Below are 16,264 nucleotides of genomic sequence, written 5' to 3' on the forward strand. Positions count from 1 at the left end.
AGTTTATCTACTCACTCAAGTATCATTATTTTCTTGAAGTTTAATAATACTGATAACTCAATTCTACACTAGGTGTACACATAATACCAGCAGAAGGCCGGCAAAACACCCGTCAGCATAATCTATGGTGTTTGAACAGGCGTGCGTTAAAAGATGATTCACTGTAGACGCAGCACCGCAGCCAATCACCTCCCAGTATTTGTTCACCTTTGGGCGTGAAGCCACGCCTCCCTCCGCCCGACTGGCAGCACCTGAGGGCACAGGTCAGTCCTCACCTCCCCTGGCTCCATCACTTCAACACTGACAGGAGGCGAAGATGCAGCGAGGCCTGATACACCTGAGCCACCTTTTTCTGTGGCTGCTTATTGGACAATCCTCTGCGGAATTGCCCATGTGCAAAGAGGTGAGAGGATTCATGCTATTTTATTGATAGCCTCTTCTATGTTATTTATATTATGTCAGTTTTAATCTGCATATTTAGGTTTTGATCAGGTACGTTGTTTGTGGATGATCAGGAGATGGCAATTTAATAAAATCCAGCTTTCTGCTAGCCTCTTAAACAGTTTCAGTTAGTTACACATATGTCCTGATACTGCAGGGAAACCTGTTCAAGTGCTGTGTTTACATTCCTGCTTGCTTCGTGTGTTGTTATCACACACTTATTTTACCTGAACCTCCATATGTTACACTGCTCTGCTGTGCCCTCCTCGCCTTTCTATGTCTGTTCTCAATTTGCATAACAACCTTACAGTTTGATGATACCCAAACCATTTCTTTGAATGTACCATGAACATTACCAGAGTGAGCAGAATTAAAACAGAGACCTGTAGCTCCTTTATTTTGAGTCTGTTAGGCTAATAGATGATGCTTTTTGTGGAGAAGCTCTGGTAGCAGCTACTTTCATCAGGTGAGTTTGTTTCCATGCCAGTCCACTGACCATGAAGCACAGGGATCATCATGTCTGGTTGCCTAGGTTTCCTCTTGTTTGTTTAAAGAAGGCGATTAGGCGAATGATGCATTTTTACATCAGATCCTCCCAACCAGACCCGTGTTCATCTGATACCCCGACCACAGCTAATGTAGCAGCTCTAATCGAAAACACAGACCCAGAGGAGGGCTGCTGCTGTGTCTTCTGTTAACTATTAATCACACAAGGTCGTGTGTGGGCTTGGATTAGTCTCCTGAGTGACTTTCCTTGAAAGGCTACAGCCTGCCGATGATCAGGATTATTCTGTGCGACCCGTCAGTATTCATGACTCGTTTCAGATGGTATCAGATCAACAAGATAACCTTTAACGTTATGTCACATCATTAAGGGTGGGACGGTGTTTGTCAACCTCCTACTGTAACCCTTTCTGAAAGGTGTAAATGCATGACAGACAAGAAAAGCCGTGCACCTGAGCTCCTGCTGTCTCCAAAGTCATGCGACAACACTGAAATTACATGTTTACAAAAGGATTGGATGAATCAGCTTTTCTCCCCCTTGGCAAAGTAAATAAACCCTGCAGCACATCCTTGATGAGTGAGAATAAAACAACATTTGAGAAGGCTTCCTGGGCAAATATTAGCCACAAGTTTTATTTGGAAAAGAGGCGTGCCTCGTTTTGGAAAGAAATTCCAGAGGAATAGAAAAAACCTTGTGACCTCTTTTTAGTTTAACAGCTCCATTGGCTTTTCACCTGCATGCTGATATTGCATTTATATTTCAGTAAAATGTCTTCTATTTGATGCATATAGTGTGTTTTTATCTTGCTGTGTGAAACCCACACCTGTGTTTTGTCCCTACAGTCAGATTATCACTTTGAGTACACAGAGTGTGACGTACTTGGCTCACGATGGAGAGTTGCAATTCCCAACAAAGCCGACACATGCACAGGCCTCCCAGATCCAGTCAAAGGCACTCAGTGCAGTGAGTGTCTGACTATTCATCTCATTTTATACATGCACACCGTCAGTCTGTATCACAGCATTAATGTGTGAATAATACATTGTTTTGCACGTTTTTTTCATCTTATTTTAAGATTTTTTTCTTGCTATGTTGCTTTACATTTCTCTTTTCACTCTTTCTTTTCCTCTCGTAGCCTTTTCCTGTAGTGAGGGGGAGTTCCTTGACATGCAGAAGCAGCAGTGCCAGAAGTGTGCTGCAGGCACCTACTCTCTGGGCACCGGCGTGGCCTTTGAGGAGTGGGACAGCCTGCCATCTGGTTTTGTCACCCATGGGGTGAACACAAATAGCAGGGCTCTCCACGCAGACTGTTCCAAGTTCGTACATGACTCATTTTTTATTTTGAAATTTCATGCTTTGTGATCAATCAAAGTCTCATCAGACTGTTTCTGCTGATGTTTCTCCAGCTCAACCTGGACACCAAAGGGTGATCACATAGCCTCAAACACAAATGAGTGCACTTCAACGCTGTCCTATGCTGTGAGCCTGAAGAAACCTGGTGTTGTGTCCTTTGAATATTTCTACCCAGAGAACAGCATTTACTTTGAGTTTTTTGTAAGTGATTTAAAAATGACTGTTGATATTGACGAAGGTGGCTTTTTTCAGGGGGGATATTTGGTCACTTCTGGTTTGTTTCTCTCCTTCCTGTAGGTCCAGAATGATCAGTGTCAGTCTACAGAGTCTGCAAACCGGTGGATGAAGATTTCTGAGAGCAAGTGGAGCAAATACGAGGTGTGTCTGAGTATAGATTTTATAAGCACACCTGCTGGCATCTAGTTGTTATTGGAAGAGTTCTCAATGCTCTATTTTCTTCCTTTCAGGTCGAGCTGAGCACTGGCAACAACGTGTTGTATTGGAGAACCACTACGTACACTGTGCAGGGCAGTGCTGTCAAACCTGTTATGTTAAGAAACATTGGCATCTCAGGTAGATTATCTGATTATAGAGTGTAGTGTGCAGCAGTTTTAAATATTTGTTCACTCTTCAACTCCTTTTTTCCTGTTAATGATTACGTTAAGTTAACTGACTGGATTCTTTCAGGGGTGTCCTACACATCAGAGTGTTTCCATTGTAAACCCGGCACCCACAGTGCAAAAACCGGATCTGCCCACTGTATCCCATGCCCTGCAGGAACCTACTCCAACAAGGGTGCCACTGTTTGCCACGAGTGTGAAAGCGGCAAATATGCAGGTATGCATGTCTAAGTCTCTTTAACTTGACATAAGTTTTGCTTCATGTCTAAACTTACAACCATTTAGTATTTGCATGTTTCCACACACGCAAAAGCGATCTGCATGCAAATACTGCATTTACTGCTTGAGTGGTTACAGAGTGTGTGAAGTTTGTCTTATCGCTGGATCTTAATGTGAGCTGTGTGTTTTTCTTGTCCCTGCCCAATGTTTCACTTTACTTGGTTTCTATTTTTCCAGAGGCTGGTTCAGGGAGCTGCAAACCGAGACCTCCATGTACAAACAGTGACTACTTCTACACCCACACTCCCTGTGACTCTAAGGGAAAGGTAATGACTTGACATGTATGCAGGCAGCAGGTTCAGTATAACTTGACACAGGGTTAGGAGATTTCACTTGTTAGCAACCATCTGGTGTAACTATTAGGTTTCTTTAAATATAAATTGCGCTGATTGTGTGTGCCGCACAGCCTCTGGTGGCTTCTTTCATGTATTCATGTGTGGCTTGCTGTGTGTGTCTCAGACTCAGCTCATGTACAAGTGGAACGAGCCTAAAATCTGCAATGAGACTGTGACGGGAGCTGTGAAGCTGCCTGCGTCAGGGAATAAGCAAACCTGTCCACCATGTAATCCGGGTTTCTTTGTCACCAACTCTTCCTCCTGTGAACCCTGCGACAAAGGTTTCTACTCAACTGGAGCAGGTGCACAGTCACTCCTTATACACTGTGTTACATACATGACATACAAGACAGATGGAGTAAGTATGAAGAAATAACTGATTTTAAATGGACAGAGTTTGCACCTGTCCATAAACGCTGTAATGACATTTAATCTGTGCTGGATCTTTGAATCAGCGTTAGAATCAGGTTTATTGCCAAGTAAATAAATCCAGCACTGGAAGATATTATATTATATTTGTGCAGGAAGTATTCACCATGCAGAATATCTAAATGTGCAATATATAAATATATATCTAAGATTGTAATATTCAAACTTAATGTAAACCCTGCTAGATGTGAACCTGAATCAGGTGTTTCTCAGAACAAGGACAACAAACTTAAAGGAAAAAAAGGACTTGAGCACACTGATCAATTTGCAGTTTTTAGTCAGTGTGCCCTAGTCCTTTCCCCCTATAATATAAACCCCAAATGTGTGTTTTTACCCTGACCTAATAACACATTATTCACCCACAGCCTGTACAAAGTGCCCTGCTGGCACGGAGCCAGTGGTGGGTTTCGAGTACAAATGGTGGAACACGATGCCGAAGAACATGCAGAGCACCATCTTCCGTCGAGAGTTCGGCAACTCTGAACATAGCACGGGTGAGACTGAGACAGAGGTTGGAGGAGAGCACGAATAACACAGAACAGTAATTATCCAGAAGAAGAAAGTGTAAGATGAGGACAAAGGGAAAAAATACAGGATCTATGTAAAACAAATGAGTAATTATTGTCTGCACTGGTAGGATTGCGTAGAAGTGTGTTACTGTTTTGTTTTTGTTTGTAATGACAGCATGGGAGGTGGCTGGAGAGTATGTCTACACCATCTCCGGAGATCGGGACACAGACTACATGATGCTCACACTCAGTGTTCCTGGATACAGGTGAAGTCAACACTAAAAAAGCCTGTTTACTTTATGTATACACAATATCACAGTTGGAAAAGCTGAATAAACACATATCACTTGTTTCCACAGGCTGCCTCAGTCCATGGTCAGAGACAGTCAGACAACTGAAATGTCTCGGATCACCTTCGTCTTTGAGACCAGATGTACAGCCAACTGCAAATTTTACTTCCTGGCAGTAAGGAGAAAATTATATTTATTCACAAATACACACTTCTGGATGTACACAGGTAAAGAAGTAAGGCTTGACGTCGGTATGAATATATATGAGAGGAGTGTATGTCTCTGCAGGGTTATAATCAGTGGAATAATGATGTGGTGGAGCACTGGACGGGCAGTACCAGCAAACAGTCGTACTCTTACCTGATCCAGAGCAACAGCACCACGAGCTTTACATGGACGTTTCAACGAACAGAGGAGTTTAGTGTGGTGAGACATACACACACATCCTGAATGTCACTCTTGACTTCTCACTTTATAACTGCACTTCACTCTCTCAGCCCTAAAATCACTTTAAAGAAATGGTATCTTATAGTGTTTTATGTGCACTTTGTGTCCTTGTTCATATACAGTATGTATATTTTATACATGTTTCTTCTTTTTCTTTTCTCTTTTTTAAACTTTTGTTTTGTTTTTAAAGTTTACTTCAGACATTTTAAAGAGCAAGACTAAAACATTAGTCACTTTAAAGGTCTTCAGGACGTTTTATATGATGGTTTTGGAAGAGATCAAGAAGATGAAGCACTAAATTTAGTGACAAATAGTGTATTCTTATTCATATATAATGACAGTAAATGTTTTGATTGTCACTAGTCTGTTATGACATCAGGTTTGCTATTGCTTTTAGTTGATATAAACAGTGAGTTATCCCTCAGTTATCACGCTGAACTCTAGAGGGCAGTCTGGCTTTGAAAAAAAGAGTGACTGTTGTAGAGAGACTCAGCTGGTAAATGAAACCTTGTGTTTCTCTTCCCCCCAGGAGAGGAAATACAGTGCTGATGTTGCAAAAATCTACTCCATCCACATTACCAATGTGATCGGAGGAGTGGCCTCACACTGTCGCCGCTGTGCCCTGAGCTCTGCTAAGGCCGGCTCTGCCTGTGTTCCCTGCCCAGCAGGACACTACATCAGTTTGACAGGAGTGTGTAAGAGCTGCCCACCAAACACTATCATCAGGCCCTATCAGCCTGTCGAAGAGGACGCTTGTGTTCAGTGTGGACCAAACACACAGGGAAACAAGGTAATGGGAACAAAATCCAAAAGCCTGACTAAGTATATCAGTGCATAAATGTATGAAGGGCTGCTGAGGACTTTACTTCCACAAATATTGAGTAAACACTGTGGTGAGTTTTTAAGGCTGATTTTACTAACTGCTTCAGTTTTACAAACAACAACAAATAATACATTTGAATATGTCAGGTAATCTGCAAAGTGTTATAAAACCCATCACACTCATTCAGATAATATAATTAAATTATCATTAAAAAATAAAGAAAATGCAAAAATATGTGGCTCATCAAATATAGTAAATATGGTAGATAAAACTGACTCCTTCTTATTTAATATAATCAATCAACTTTTAGATTAGATTACATTAAATTTGAGTAGTACTGAGACAACGAAATGCAGTTTAGCATCTAACCGGAAGTGCAAAGCACTAAGTTCAAGTAATGTACATATGAACAGGGATATATAAATAACAGTGTAGATATAAATATGAATATGTTATAAGATATATACAATATAAACAGTATGGACAGAGTGAAATATATACTAACTTATATACATCTTGGCAGCAGCATCGTTTGCAGTTAAAGAAATGTAATTACAGGTATGTAAAAATATATAGTGCATATTAATTAAGCTACGTACAGTATGAACAGTGTTAACAGTGATTGTGTAGTGCCTGTGTAAAAAATATTAGACTGGTCGACAATGCATACAGAATAAACAGCTGGGTGTGAATATTTACTGATAAGACATCCTCCACTGGAACAGCAGACAGAATCAGGTTTTCTTTCCTCTATATTGCAACTTATACTTTTACATTTACAGGTTGTCTTAATTCCCACAGCTGATACATGAGATTATAGATATTTATCTAAATGTAGCTACATCTCCATCCTCTAGGCCTACACAGCCTGTCTTAGTGACTGTACGTTGGATGTGCAGACGAGAGGAGGAGTGCTGCTGCACTACGACTTCACTCCTCTGGCCAACATGACCGGCTTCCACGGCAGCCCACGCTTCACTGGCAGAGGCTTGAAATATTTCCAACGCTTTAATTTTGGTCTGTGTGGAAAGGAGGTGAGACACCATGATCCTGATGACATCTCTTGAAAAAAAAAAAAAAAATCTGTTTAAAATTTCATTTTAACCTGCTGTGTCTCTCTTACAGGGCAGAGTACTGGCTACCTGTGTGGACAATGTAACAGAGAGCGGCAAAGAGGTCAAAGGTTACATCTGTCAGTCCACTGTGGTTCCCTCTGACATCAGGAGTCAGACTATGGTGTCCTCCCAGCCTTTCATTATTGGTGACTCACTCATTGGTACGGACTGAATGCTGCAGCCACCTATGGCTGTAAATGAGGGGATATGATTTATACGATTTTGCATTTGCATTAAAACATGGCTTGACATGAATTAAGGGCAACACGGTGGCGGTGTATGACACACTTCGTCCTCCTGTTTTTTATGTAAGCCCACACACACTGATGCTGTGTGGCACTGGCATTTTTCTCAGAGTCAACTTGTGTCACTACTGTAAAAAGGGAAATACTTATGGCCCCATGGCCATCAATGACCATTAGTGACTATTTTATGGTATATATTGTATAGTCTGCTGGGTTACAGGATCTAAATTGTGACTAAATTTAGTTTACTTATACACTTCAAACTATTTCTGTTAAGTTTTTGAGTGGTTCCCAGCCTAGGCTTTGGGAACCCCCAAAGTAATCCCAAGCTGGATCCTAGGCATTGTTTGATTATTATCAGGTTACAAATTAAGACAAAAATCTGCTAGTTTATGTTAAATTTTTTATATTTCTCTAATAATTCCTCTTTAAAGCATTCTGGGGACTTCTCATGGCAAGCTACTAGATGGATTACCATGAAAGTTGACATCTGTGACTGGCTAGTGAGCAAATATTAACACTATTAAACTAAGTTGTTACAAACGTTAGAGCTGCTAGCAGGCTGCTGACTCTTGGTCTCATCACTGTATAGTTTCAGACTTTATAGTGTGACTTTATGTCCTCAGGCTTCTAAAAACGACTCAAACGAAAGTCTAAAAAAGCCTAATACATCTTTAATAAACAGACCATCTCAGAGACATATGCAGCCTCTGACGAGGGTCGAAAATGGGTTGCCAGTAAAAAAGACTGAAATCACTGGTTAACATTGTGTGCATGACATATATCAGACAAGTATGTTTTCCTATTCTGAAGGTGTGACGACTGACACAACCCTGAGTGGCATCTCTTCTCCAAACCAGCTGTTTCCCTCTGGGTCCGGCCTGCCAGATGTCATATTCTATTACAAGTAAATATGAGTTTTTTTGATTCATTCATCCATTGTGGGTCTTTCAGTTCCATGCTTTTAATAGTAAATATTTGATGCTAAAAGTCTGGTTATTTGTTTTATTTAAAAAATATATTTGGGAATCAAAGATAGTCTTTGAATCCAGTGTATCACAACATGAAATATCTTCATGTTCATCATGTTTATGCTGTTTCCAGGTCCAGTGAGACGACTCAGGCTTGTAAACAAGGCAGGTCAGCCACCATCAGGCTGAGATGCAATCCCACAGTGACAGCTAAAGACCTCATCACACTGCCAAGGTATCTTTTTTTATTGTGACCGAGTTCAACTTTTGACCTTTGATTTGACACACACACTGTAATACAACAGCACTAACTGAGCTCTGTGAGTTTGAACTGTGGACAAAATGTCTATTTGAAGATCATTTTCACCAGGTGAAGCTTGTAATAATCTCCCTTAACCTTGTTTTCCTCCACAGTAACTGTTCAGAGGGGACGTGTGATGGTTGTACTTTCCACTTTCTGTGGGAGAGTCAGCATGCCTGTCCACTCTGCACTAAGAACCACTACAGAGAGATTGTCAGCGCTTGCATCCAGGGAATACAGGTAGTGGATGTATTGACAATAATAATTGCACTTCCTCAGCACTACAAATCCATCAAAAGGTCTATCACAAACTGTTGTTGTGTGGCGAGAAATACTTAAAGATTTTATAATTCTCAGACTGGGGGTATAAAACGATGTAATTAGAAATGATAATAAACCCTCAGAGCAGGTGTCTTGCATGTGTAAGGGTAATACAGATACAGTAAAGCACAAATGTTTTATATCACTTTTATGGGGACATTTAAAGGAATAGTTTGACATTTTCAGTTCTCTGGCTCTCTGGCAAAGAGTTACACTGATTGATATCTGTTGGATATAAGCCTAGATCTAGGAGCTGGTTAGCTTAGCTCACAATAAGGGCTGGAAATGGGGAGAAACAGCGAGCCTGTCTCTTTTAATGGTAACAAAAATCAACCCACCAACACCTCTAAAGCTCATTAATTACATAACAACTTACATCTTCTTTGTTTAATCTATACAAAAAGAGCAAAGCTATCTGTTTCTAGTCTTATTTAACTGTATTAAACTGAGCTAACCGGCTGCTGGCTGAACTACTGAACATCTTTTCCTGTTAGGAGAATATTGAAAACATTAGGATTCAAGAAGTTACCTGATATGTGACCGAGACTAATCTAATCTGTGTGTGTTGTGTTTCAGAGAACCACATATGTGTGGCAGCAGCCGTTGCAGTGTTACGGGGGAGAGTCACTACCAGCTCAAAAAGTCAATGCTTGTGTGACTCTGGATTTCTGGCTCAAGCTCGGTGTTTCCACGGGAACGATTGCTGCTGTGCTGCTCATCAGTCTCATCTGCTATTTCTGGAAGAAGACGCGCAAGTAAGACTACTGAGCTTTAGTATTTGGTATTTGTTGAAGCACTAACATGTCATACTAGTACATGAGATAAAAGATAAAACTAATAGTACACAGTATAAGATGTTAATCCTGTCATTTGGTCTGCAGGTTAGAGTATAAGTACTCCAAGCTGATGATGAACTCTGGTGGTAAAGAGTGTGAGCTGCCCACTGCAGACAGCTGTGCAATTATGGAGGGAGAGGACGCAGAAGACGATGTCATGTTCCTCACCAAGAAATCCTTCTTCAGCAAAATGAAGTCCTTCCCACGAGAGGTCAGTAACGCTTCTATTCACACACATATTGAGATACGTACTGTATAAAGCAAATGTTCAAGTTTGTGTTATTCCCAATGTGTTTTCAGAGGACATCAGATGGATTTGATTCAGTCCCACTTAAGTCATCATCTTCACACCAGCAACAAGAGGAGGAAGACTCTGATGATGCTTAATTCAGAGGATTAACAGATGCTTCTACCAACGTTCAGAGGAAATGTTGAATTTGAGATATATGGTTTGACATCAATGTAGCGCCAACAGACGGAGTCAAAAGAAACAGAGGGGGGATGTTGAATTAATTTTATTTATTGCAAAAGATAAAAAACTTCATGAGGAAATATTTTTCATGTATTAGGTTACCAAACCTAATATTGAAATACAGAGTCTCCATATTGGGGATTTTCAAAGCCCGATGGTGTATTTTAAAATTATACAAGAACTGAGGATAATGTTAAAGATGTGTGAGACTTTGTGAATTCCACATAACTGTGAGTGTCTATTTCATTTTTTTGTGTTTGTATTAGTTTTTTTCTTTTTTATTAGAATAACCATTTTATTATACCGGTTATTCAATTTAGTTTGTTTTTTGGCTTTATGTGATTTATGTATTTGCCACAGCTTTTAAACATTTTCTACAATAAAAATAATTTAAGAAGGCTTTAATGCTGCCTTTGCAGAGCATGAAAATAACTATATCACTTCACATGACACTCGTGTTACTTCTTTATAACTTTGTATGTGTTTTTACTTAAAAATAGCTCTATGTCAAATATGTTTTTGTGGTTGTTTATTTAATAAAAATAATTAATTTAATGAGTCAGTGAATTTTAACTCCAATCTCAAAAACAAGAATATACACACGAAGATTACAGAGTATACAGGCCATGATACCTACTCCTTTTACATTAATCTGACAGCTAAAGATGCTAATTACTTGGGTTTACCAGACAAAACATGCCCATGTTTTACAGAATAACACCACATCAAAATATGACGCGGTGTTTTATTGAGTCTCAACAAACAGACTCCACCTTAACCATCAACACTAACACTGTTTACACCTAAAACATTAGTAACAATCATCAAATAATATACATAGGAAGTATCAATGACAGGGGTCACTCTGCTTTAAGGACATTTTGATATCAGCTTTTCACTAATACACAGGTGAATTTTAGAGTAACAACTTTTAATTTTAATGTTGTGTTTTACATTAATTTTCCTGCTACCTTTCCTTAAGTAAAACGAATCACTCCTGCACTAAGTGTCGTTTTATAACTCCATGATTTTAACTATTGTGTTAAGCAGTTTTGCAATTTCTTATTTTTCCACGTAGCACCTGAAAGCAGCACGGGTTTTCTTTTCTTTTTTATTTATTTATTTTTGATTTGTCCCGGTGATTTTTTTAGCATCGCGGTGAATTGTACAATGAGTTATAACTTATTTTCAATAATAATAATAATAATAATAATAAATAATATAATTATAATTATATATATATCTAATTTAAAAAAAAATTATTAATATAAATATATATGATATATATATATAGATATATTTATATATATATATATATATTATATATGTGTTATAAAACATAGACATATATGCATAGACGCCGCATTGAGCGGGTTGGTCGTTGGTCGCGATACGTCAACGTGTCCGCCATATTGGATAAGGCAGATCTGCCCGTAAACTAATACAAGGAAATGGACTGAACTTCATAAAGCACCTTTCTACAAAGTGCTTTAAGTTAATGTCTCTTATACACCCATTCACACACACACACACACACACACACACACACACACACACACACACACACACACACACTAATATATCTGGGAAACAAACAGGCACCAAAAACAACGTATGTAACTTTTAAAGTGATAAATGTTTACTCCTTACGTAAGCACCAAACCAACGTATGTATTTTTGTGTTTACAGCTACTAATGTGTGTAACACTGTTACTGTGATGATAAATATTGAAATATTTATATTTAACATTTAATCTGTGTCTATAATAACCAGATCCTGAAATGTAGATGTGACATGAGGGTTTCTGAATAAAGAGCACTAACGTGTACATTACACGTGAACATATATACATACATATAGTACACACACACAAACACACACACACACACACACACACACACACACACATGAACACATGTTTTCATCCCTTGAAAACTGAAATTTATATATCTAGGTAAAGATCAGAGCGACCGTTTCTTTTCTCCTCTCAATTTCATCCAGCCCTCTCTCTCCCTCACCCTCTGAGTTGCCCTATCCTGTCCACTGCATCTCTCTCACACACACACAGACACATCATCTTCACCTCTACTGTATTGTCCTTGGGTCTAAACTAGCTCATAAGGATCCGCACTACAGTAGAATTGCATAATCCGGGGGGCATTGCTGGTGAGTGTTGTCTGAGGGTCTGTGTGGTCTTATTACTGTGAGTGCCCAGACTGCACGCTATACTTAAAGCAATACAAGAATAGATAAATCAATTGCATACAGCAGGGCAGGACTGTGGAGGGATGCCTACTAATCTTTCTCTGCATCGTTCAGAGTTACTGAGAAGACTGTCTGGGACAAATATGTACCAGAGAAGATAAGAACAGTATGGTGCTATCCTGGGATGGTTATTATTAACAATTACCTCAAGCAATGCTGCATTCCTCTCATACGTGAATAATAATACAAGATGACAATAATAATAATACACAAACATAATAATACATTACAATAATACACGAACCTGTGCCGATGTGTTCAAACTCATCTAAAGCCATTATTGAATTAATTAAAAAATGTAACAAAAAAAGAAGTAAAAAAGTAAAATGAGGTGGTGAGATATTTATTTTAAAAATATTAATAACTGAGGGTAAAATCAGAAGTCACTCTTCACACTTACATCTTAAAAATTAACACCATAAAAGAGATGATGAGGCCAAACAAAAACATCAGAAAACAGAAAAATAGCTGCCTGCACAAACATCAATAGAATAAGATTTACTGACTGTACATGTTTAATTTTCAAGATATGTATGTGCTGAAGTTATTGCCTTGGCTATGATCTTATTATTCAGTGATAGAAACATATAGTGGAAGTTGTGGAAACAATAAAAATCAGAAAAGTCATCATTTAGCGCATCTTTAACGCACACACGCACACGTATATGCGCGTGCGTTAGTAGTAGCCATGGAAATAGAACGGTGACGCGCAGACGAGGTCATATATAAGGCCTGCTGACCTTTCGCAAGTTCTCACTTTGCACGTGAACTTGACCCGGAGTCGACCTGCTGCAAAAACTGACCGCTTGGAAAACCTGTACCGGACAACCGAGAGGAGAAGAAGGAGGAGAAGGAGAAGAGAAGAAGAAGGAGGAGAAGGAGAAGAGAAGAAGGAGGAGAAAAAGGAGAAGGAGGAGAAGGATTTTATTTTCAGCTTTATTTACAGTTGGCAGTAGAAGAAGGAGAAGGAGGAGAAGAAAAGAAGGAGGAAAGAAGAAGGAGAAGCACCAGAAGGAGCAGAAGAAAAAGGAGGAGGAGAAGGAGAAAAAGGCCGAAGGAAGAGAAAACACCTGCGGGAAAGATGCCTCCTTCCGGACCGCCCGCCCCTCCCTCCCTTGGAGACCTGCCTGCGCTGGACCTGCCTGTGCCGGACCTGCCTGAGCTGGACCTGCCTCCGGGTAAGACACTTAAATCAATGTATTCTTATTCTTATTCTAATATGTGAGCATAACCTGTGTAATTTAAAAGTGGACGAGTTGGAAAATGTTTGAGATACAGTTTGGGTCATACTCGGTGTAAACGTGTTGTTAGTTGGTTTTAGCGCTTTAAAACTTCAGGAAACATCTTAACAATAGTGCAGCGATGTACTGACGTTTTTATTTTGATATATATATGTTTGTATTTGTATTAATTTTGTCGATTTTGAGTGAAAACAAATATTTTTAAAGTCAAGATGGCGACTGGGCCGTTTTTCATAAAACGCATCGAATGTACATTTTTATCACCATGGAGACGATTGAACTTTTAGCAGGTAACGCCTGAACGCGCATGCGTAATCAGAGCTCACCTGGTTTAAACGTACACAGAGCTGTTGTCGTTTAAAGTTCCTCACGTAATGAATCATTTTTAGGGACAAAACTAAAATATACTGTAAACAATAGTGTGAAATGAGATTTATTTGTGAGATTAGATGATTGATTTAATTAACTAGAAAAATTTCTAAAGAAATTTTGAGTGTGCCTGACTCTGGCCCCGTCGCCCCCATACATAATTACTGACACTGCTCCTCAAATACCTCAAATAGTCATTTTTAACATGTTTATGTTAAAAGAGGAACTATATTTTATAGTACAACTGTAATATGAGTGATTGTTAACAATGGTGGTGTGATATGGAGTGAATGATGTATTACATGGTTGGTCTGTGTTAAAGAAAATGTCCCTGTGTGTTTGCTTGGCCCACAGCCTGAAACTAATTTAACTTAGTAAAAGTTTATTGTTAACTTGAGGAGTAACCAGTATGTGCGGTTTTTCACTTTTTCATTAAGTGCAAATCCTGTTTTTTTACATCATGTGTCAGAGGTTGGCCTAGATTTTTGTGTAAACCTTTTATCTTTGTCATACGGTTTTAAAATTTCTTCTGCAATGCCTCTGTTCGGTCACGTCTTGTTCAGTAGGCGTGTGATGTCGTCTGGTTTGTCTCTGCTTCGTCTTGTTTGCGATTCAGTCATCATGTTTGTGCTTGTAGGAAGACTGGGCAAGACAACTTGTTGCCGTTGAACCAAATTGATATTTTTGTAATAAGGTTATTGCATGTTGATGGTGCACGGTCCATGTTTGGTACCACTGTGGTGGTGTGTGTGTGTGTGTGTGTGTGTGTGTGTGTGTGTGTGTGTGTGTGAGCCGTTTGATGTGTTTTCATCATCACCTTCGTAAATAAGTGATGTGGTCTTGCATGGACGCTGTGACCTGTGAACATGTATTACTCATGAGAGATATTTGCATGTGTGTTTTGTCATGTCCTCATTTCTCACACACAACGTTATGACAGAATGCAATTTAAGTTGTTAAGTGTTATTTGGGTGGATTACTATTTTTAACTATTCACAACTTTATAACTGAACTCTATAACTCAACTTTTCTTTTAATATTTTCCTGCAGATGTCCTCGCCTTCGTGCAAGAGGTACTTGTTCTTATGCTCATTCGATTGGTTGATGACGAGGGCTCCATTCCTTCTGACGGAGAGGATGGTGACCCCGACATCATCTATTCAGATGATGGCGAGGGCTCCATCTCTTCTGACAGAGAGGGTGGTGACCCCGACATCTTCTCTTCGGATGAAGATGAGAGCTCTGCCTCTTCTGACGGAGAGGATGGTGACCCCGACTTCATCCCTTCGGATGAAGACGAGGGATCCACCTCTTCTGACGAAGACGAAGACGTCCCTGTTTCAGGCTCTTCAGACGAAGGCGAAGACTCCCTCTCCAGTTCTTCAGATGAGGACGATGCCTTCTCAGTGTTTTGTTCTTCATCTGAAGGCGAAGGCTCCCCGGCCTTCAGCTCTTCAGATGATGACAGAGCCTTTTTTGGCATCAGTTCCTCAGATGAAGACGATGGCCACATCACTGTCTCTCTGGGTGCTGATGAGGTCGATGAAGGCGATGATGTTGGGAAATCATCACCTGAGTCCTCAAGCAGCATCGAGGATCCCACCTCCTCCTCTTCTGGTACTAGCGTTTCCAGTAAGAGGAGCAGGGAGGACAGTGATGAGGACTGGACCCCGAGTCCAAGGCCAGGGAAACGCTGGAAGGAGTAATCTTCTTCGTCTGACTGGATGGTGGAAGACATCCAGTCAGATGATGAGGAGTCTTCTGAAGAAGAGTCCTGAACAGAGGAGGACAGCTCAGTCGACATGGATGGCTACGAGACCGATGACAATCATGATGATGAGGAGTCGTCAGACGAAACTTCTGCTTCTTGTGACTGCACGTCACCTGAGGAAGAAGTTTAAGATGGCAACAACCTCATCATCATGGATTGATTTGAGGCCGATGTAGACCATCCTGTCGATGAAGAAGACATCACTGTTATCACTGAGGACGAACGTGACGAACCTAACGAATAGGATGTCCTCAGCGATAACGAAGGTGCCGACATTCCTCCCCCTCCTCTGACATCGAGAAGATGGAGAACAAGATAAAGATGT

At 40.0% G+C, this 16,264-nt stretch overlaps 2 protein-coding genes across 2 annotated transcripts; both read left to right on the top strand.

The window, feature by feature from the left end:
• The first annotated feature begins 257 nt into the window (after positions 1-257).
• elapor1 (endosome-lysosome associated apoptosis and autophagy regulator 1) lies at positions 258-10,812 on the top strand. Its single transcript, XM_010748517.3, has 22 exons — positions 258-403; positions 1,789-1,909; positions 2,082-2,262; positions 2,353-2,500; positions 2,597-2,677; positions 2,767-2,872; positions 2,987-3,136; positions 3,376-3,464; positions 3,658-3,835; positions 4,328-4,456; positions 4,647-4,737; positions 4,831-4,936; positions 5,050-5,187; positions 5,738-5,998; positions 6,889-7,065; positions 7,157-7,307; positions 8,205-8,298; positions 8,496-8,597; positions 8,777-8,903; positions 9,561-9,739; positions 9,866-10,031; positions 10,121-10,812. The coding sequence occupies exons 1-22, from the start codon at positions 317-319 to the stop codon at positions 10,205-10,207; spliced, it is 2,949 nt and encodes a 982-aa protein (XP_010746819.3). The 5' UTR covers positions 258-316; the 3' UTR covers positions 10,208-10,812.
• Positions 10,813-13,512: 2,700 nt separating this feature from the next.
• On the top strand, positions 13,513-15,969 carry LOC109143106 (suppressor protein SRP40). Its single transcript, XM_027288316.1, has 2 exons — positions 13,513-13,736; positions 15,219-15,969. The coding sequence occupies exons 1-2, from the start codon at positions 13,640-13,642 to the stop codon at positions 15,872-15,874; spliced, it is 753 nt and encodes a 250-aa protein (XP_027144117.1). The 5' UTR covers positions 13,513-13,639; the 3' UTR covers positions 15,875-15,969.
• The last annotated feature ends 295 nt before the right edge of the window (positions 15,970-16,264 follow it).

This window comes from Larimichthys crocea, chromosome XV (assembly GCF_000972845.2).
Source record: "Larimichthys crocea isolate SSNF chromosome XV, L_crocea_2.0, whole genome shotgun sequence".
NCBI classification, from domain to species: Eukaryota; Metazoa; Chordata; class Actinopteri; family Sciaenidae; genus Larimichthys; species Larimichthys crocea.

Bases quoted from the DNA above. Each gene is read 5' to 3' on its own strand.
- elapor1 (XM_010748517.3), top strand. From the start codon at position 317: ATGCAGCGAGGCCTGATACACCTGAGCCACCTTTTTCTGTGGCTGCTT. The intron at 2,501-2,596 runs GTAAGTGATTTA...TCCTTCCTGTAG, and splicing joins GCATTTACTTTGAGTTTTTT to GTCCAGAATGATCAGTGTCA. The intron at 5,999-6,888 runs GTAATGGGAACA...TCCATCCTCTAG, and splicing joins CAAACACACAGGGAAACAAG to GCCTACACAGCCTGTCTTAG.
- LOC109143106 (XM_027288316.1), top strand. From the start codon at position 13,640: ATGCCTCCTTCCGGACCGCCCGCCCCTCCCTCCCTTGGAGACCTGCCT. The intron at 13,737-15,218 runs GTAAGACACTTA...ATTTTCCTGCAG, and splicing joins TGAGCTGGACCTGCCTCCGG to ATGTCCTCGCCTTCGTGCAA.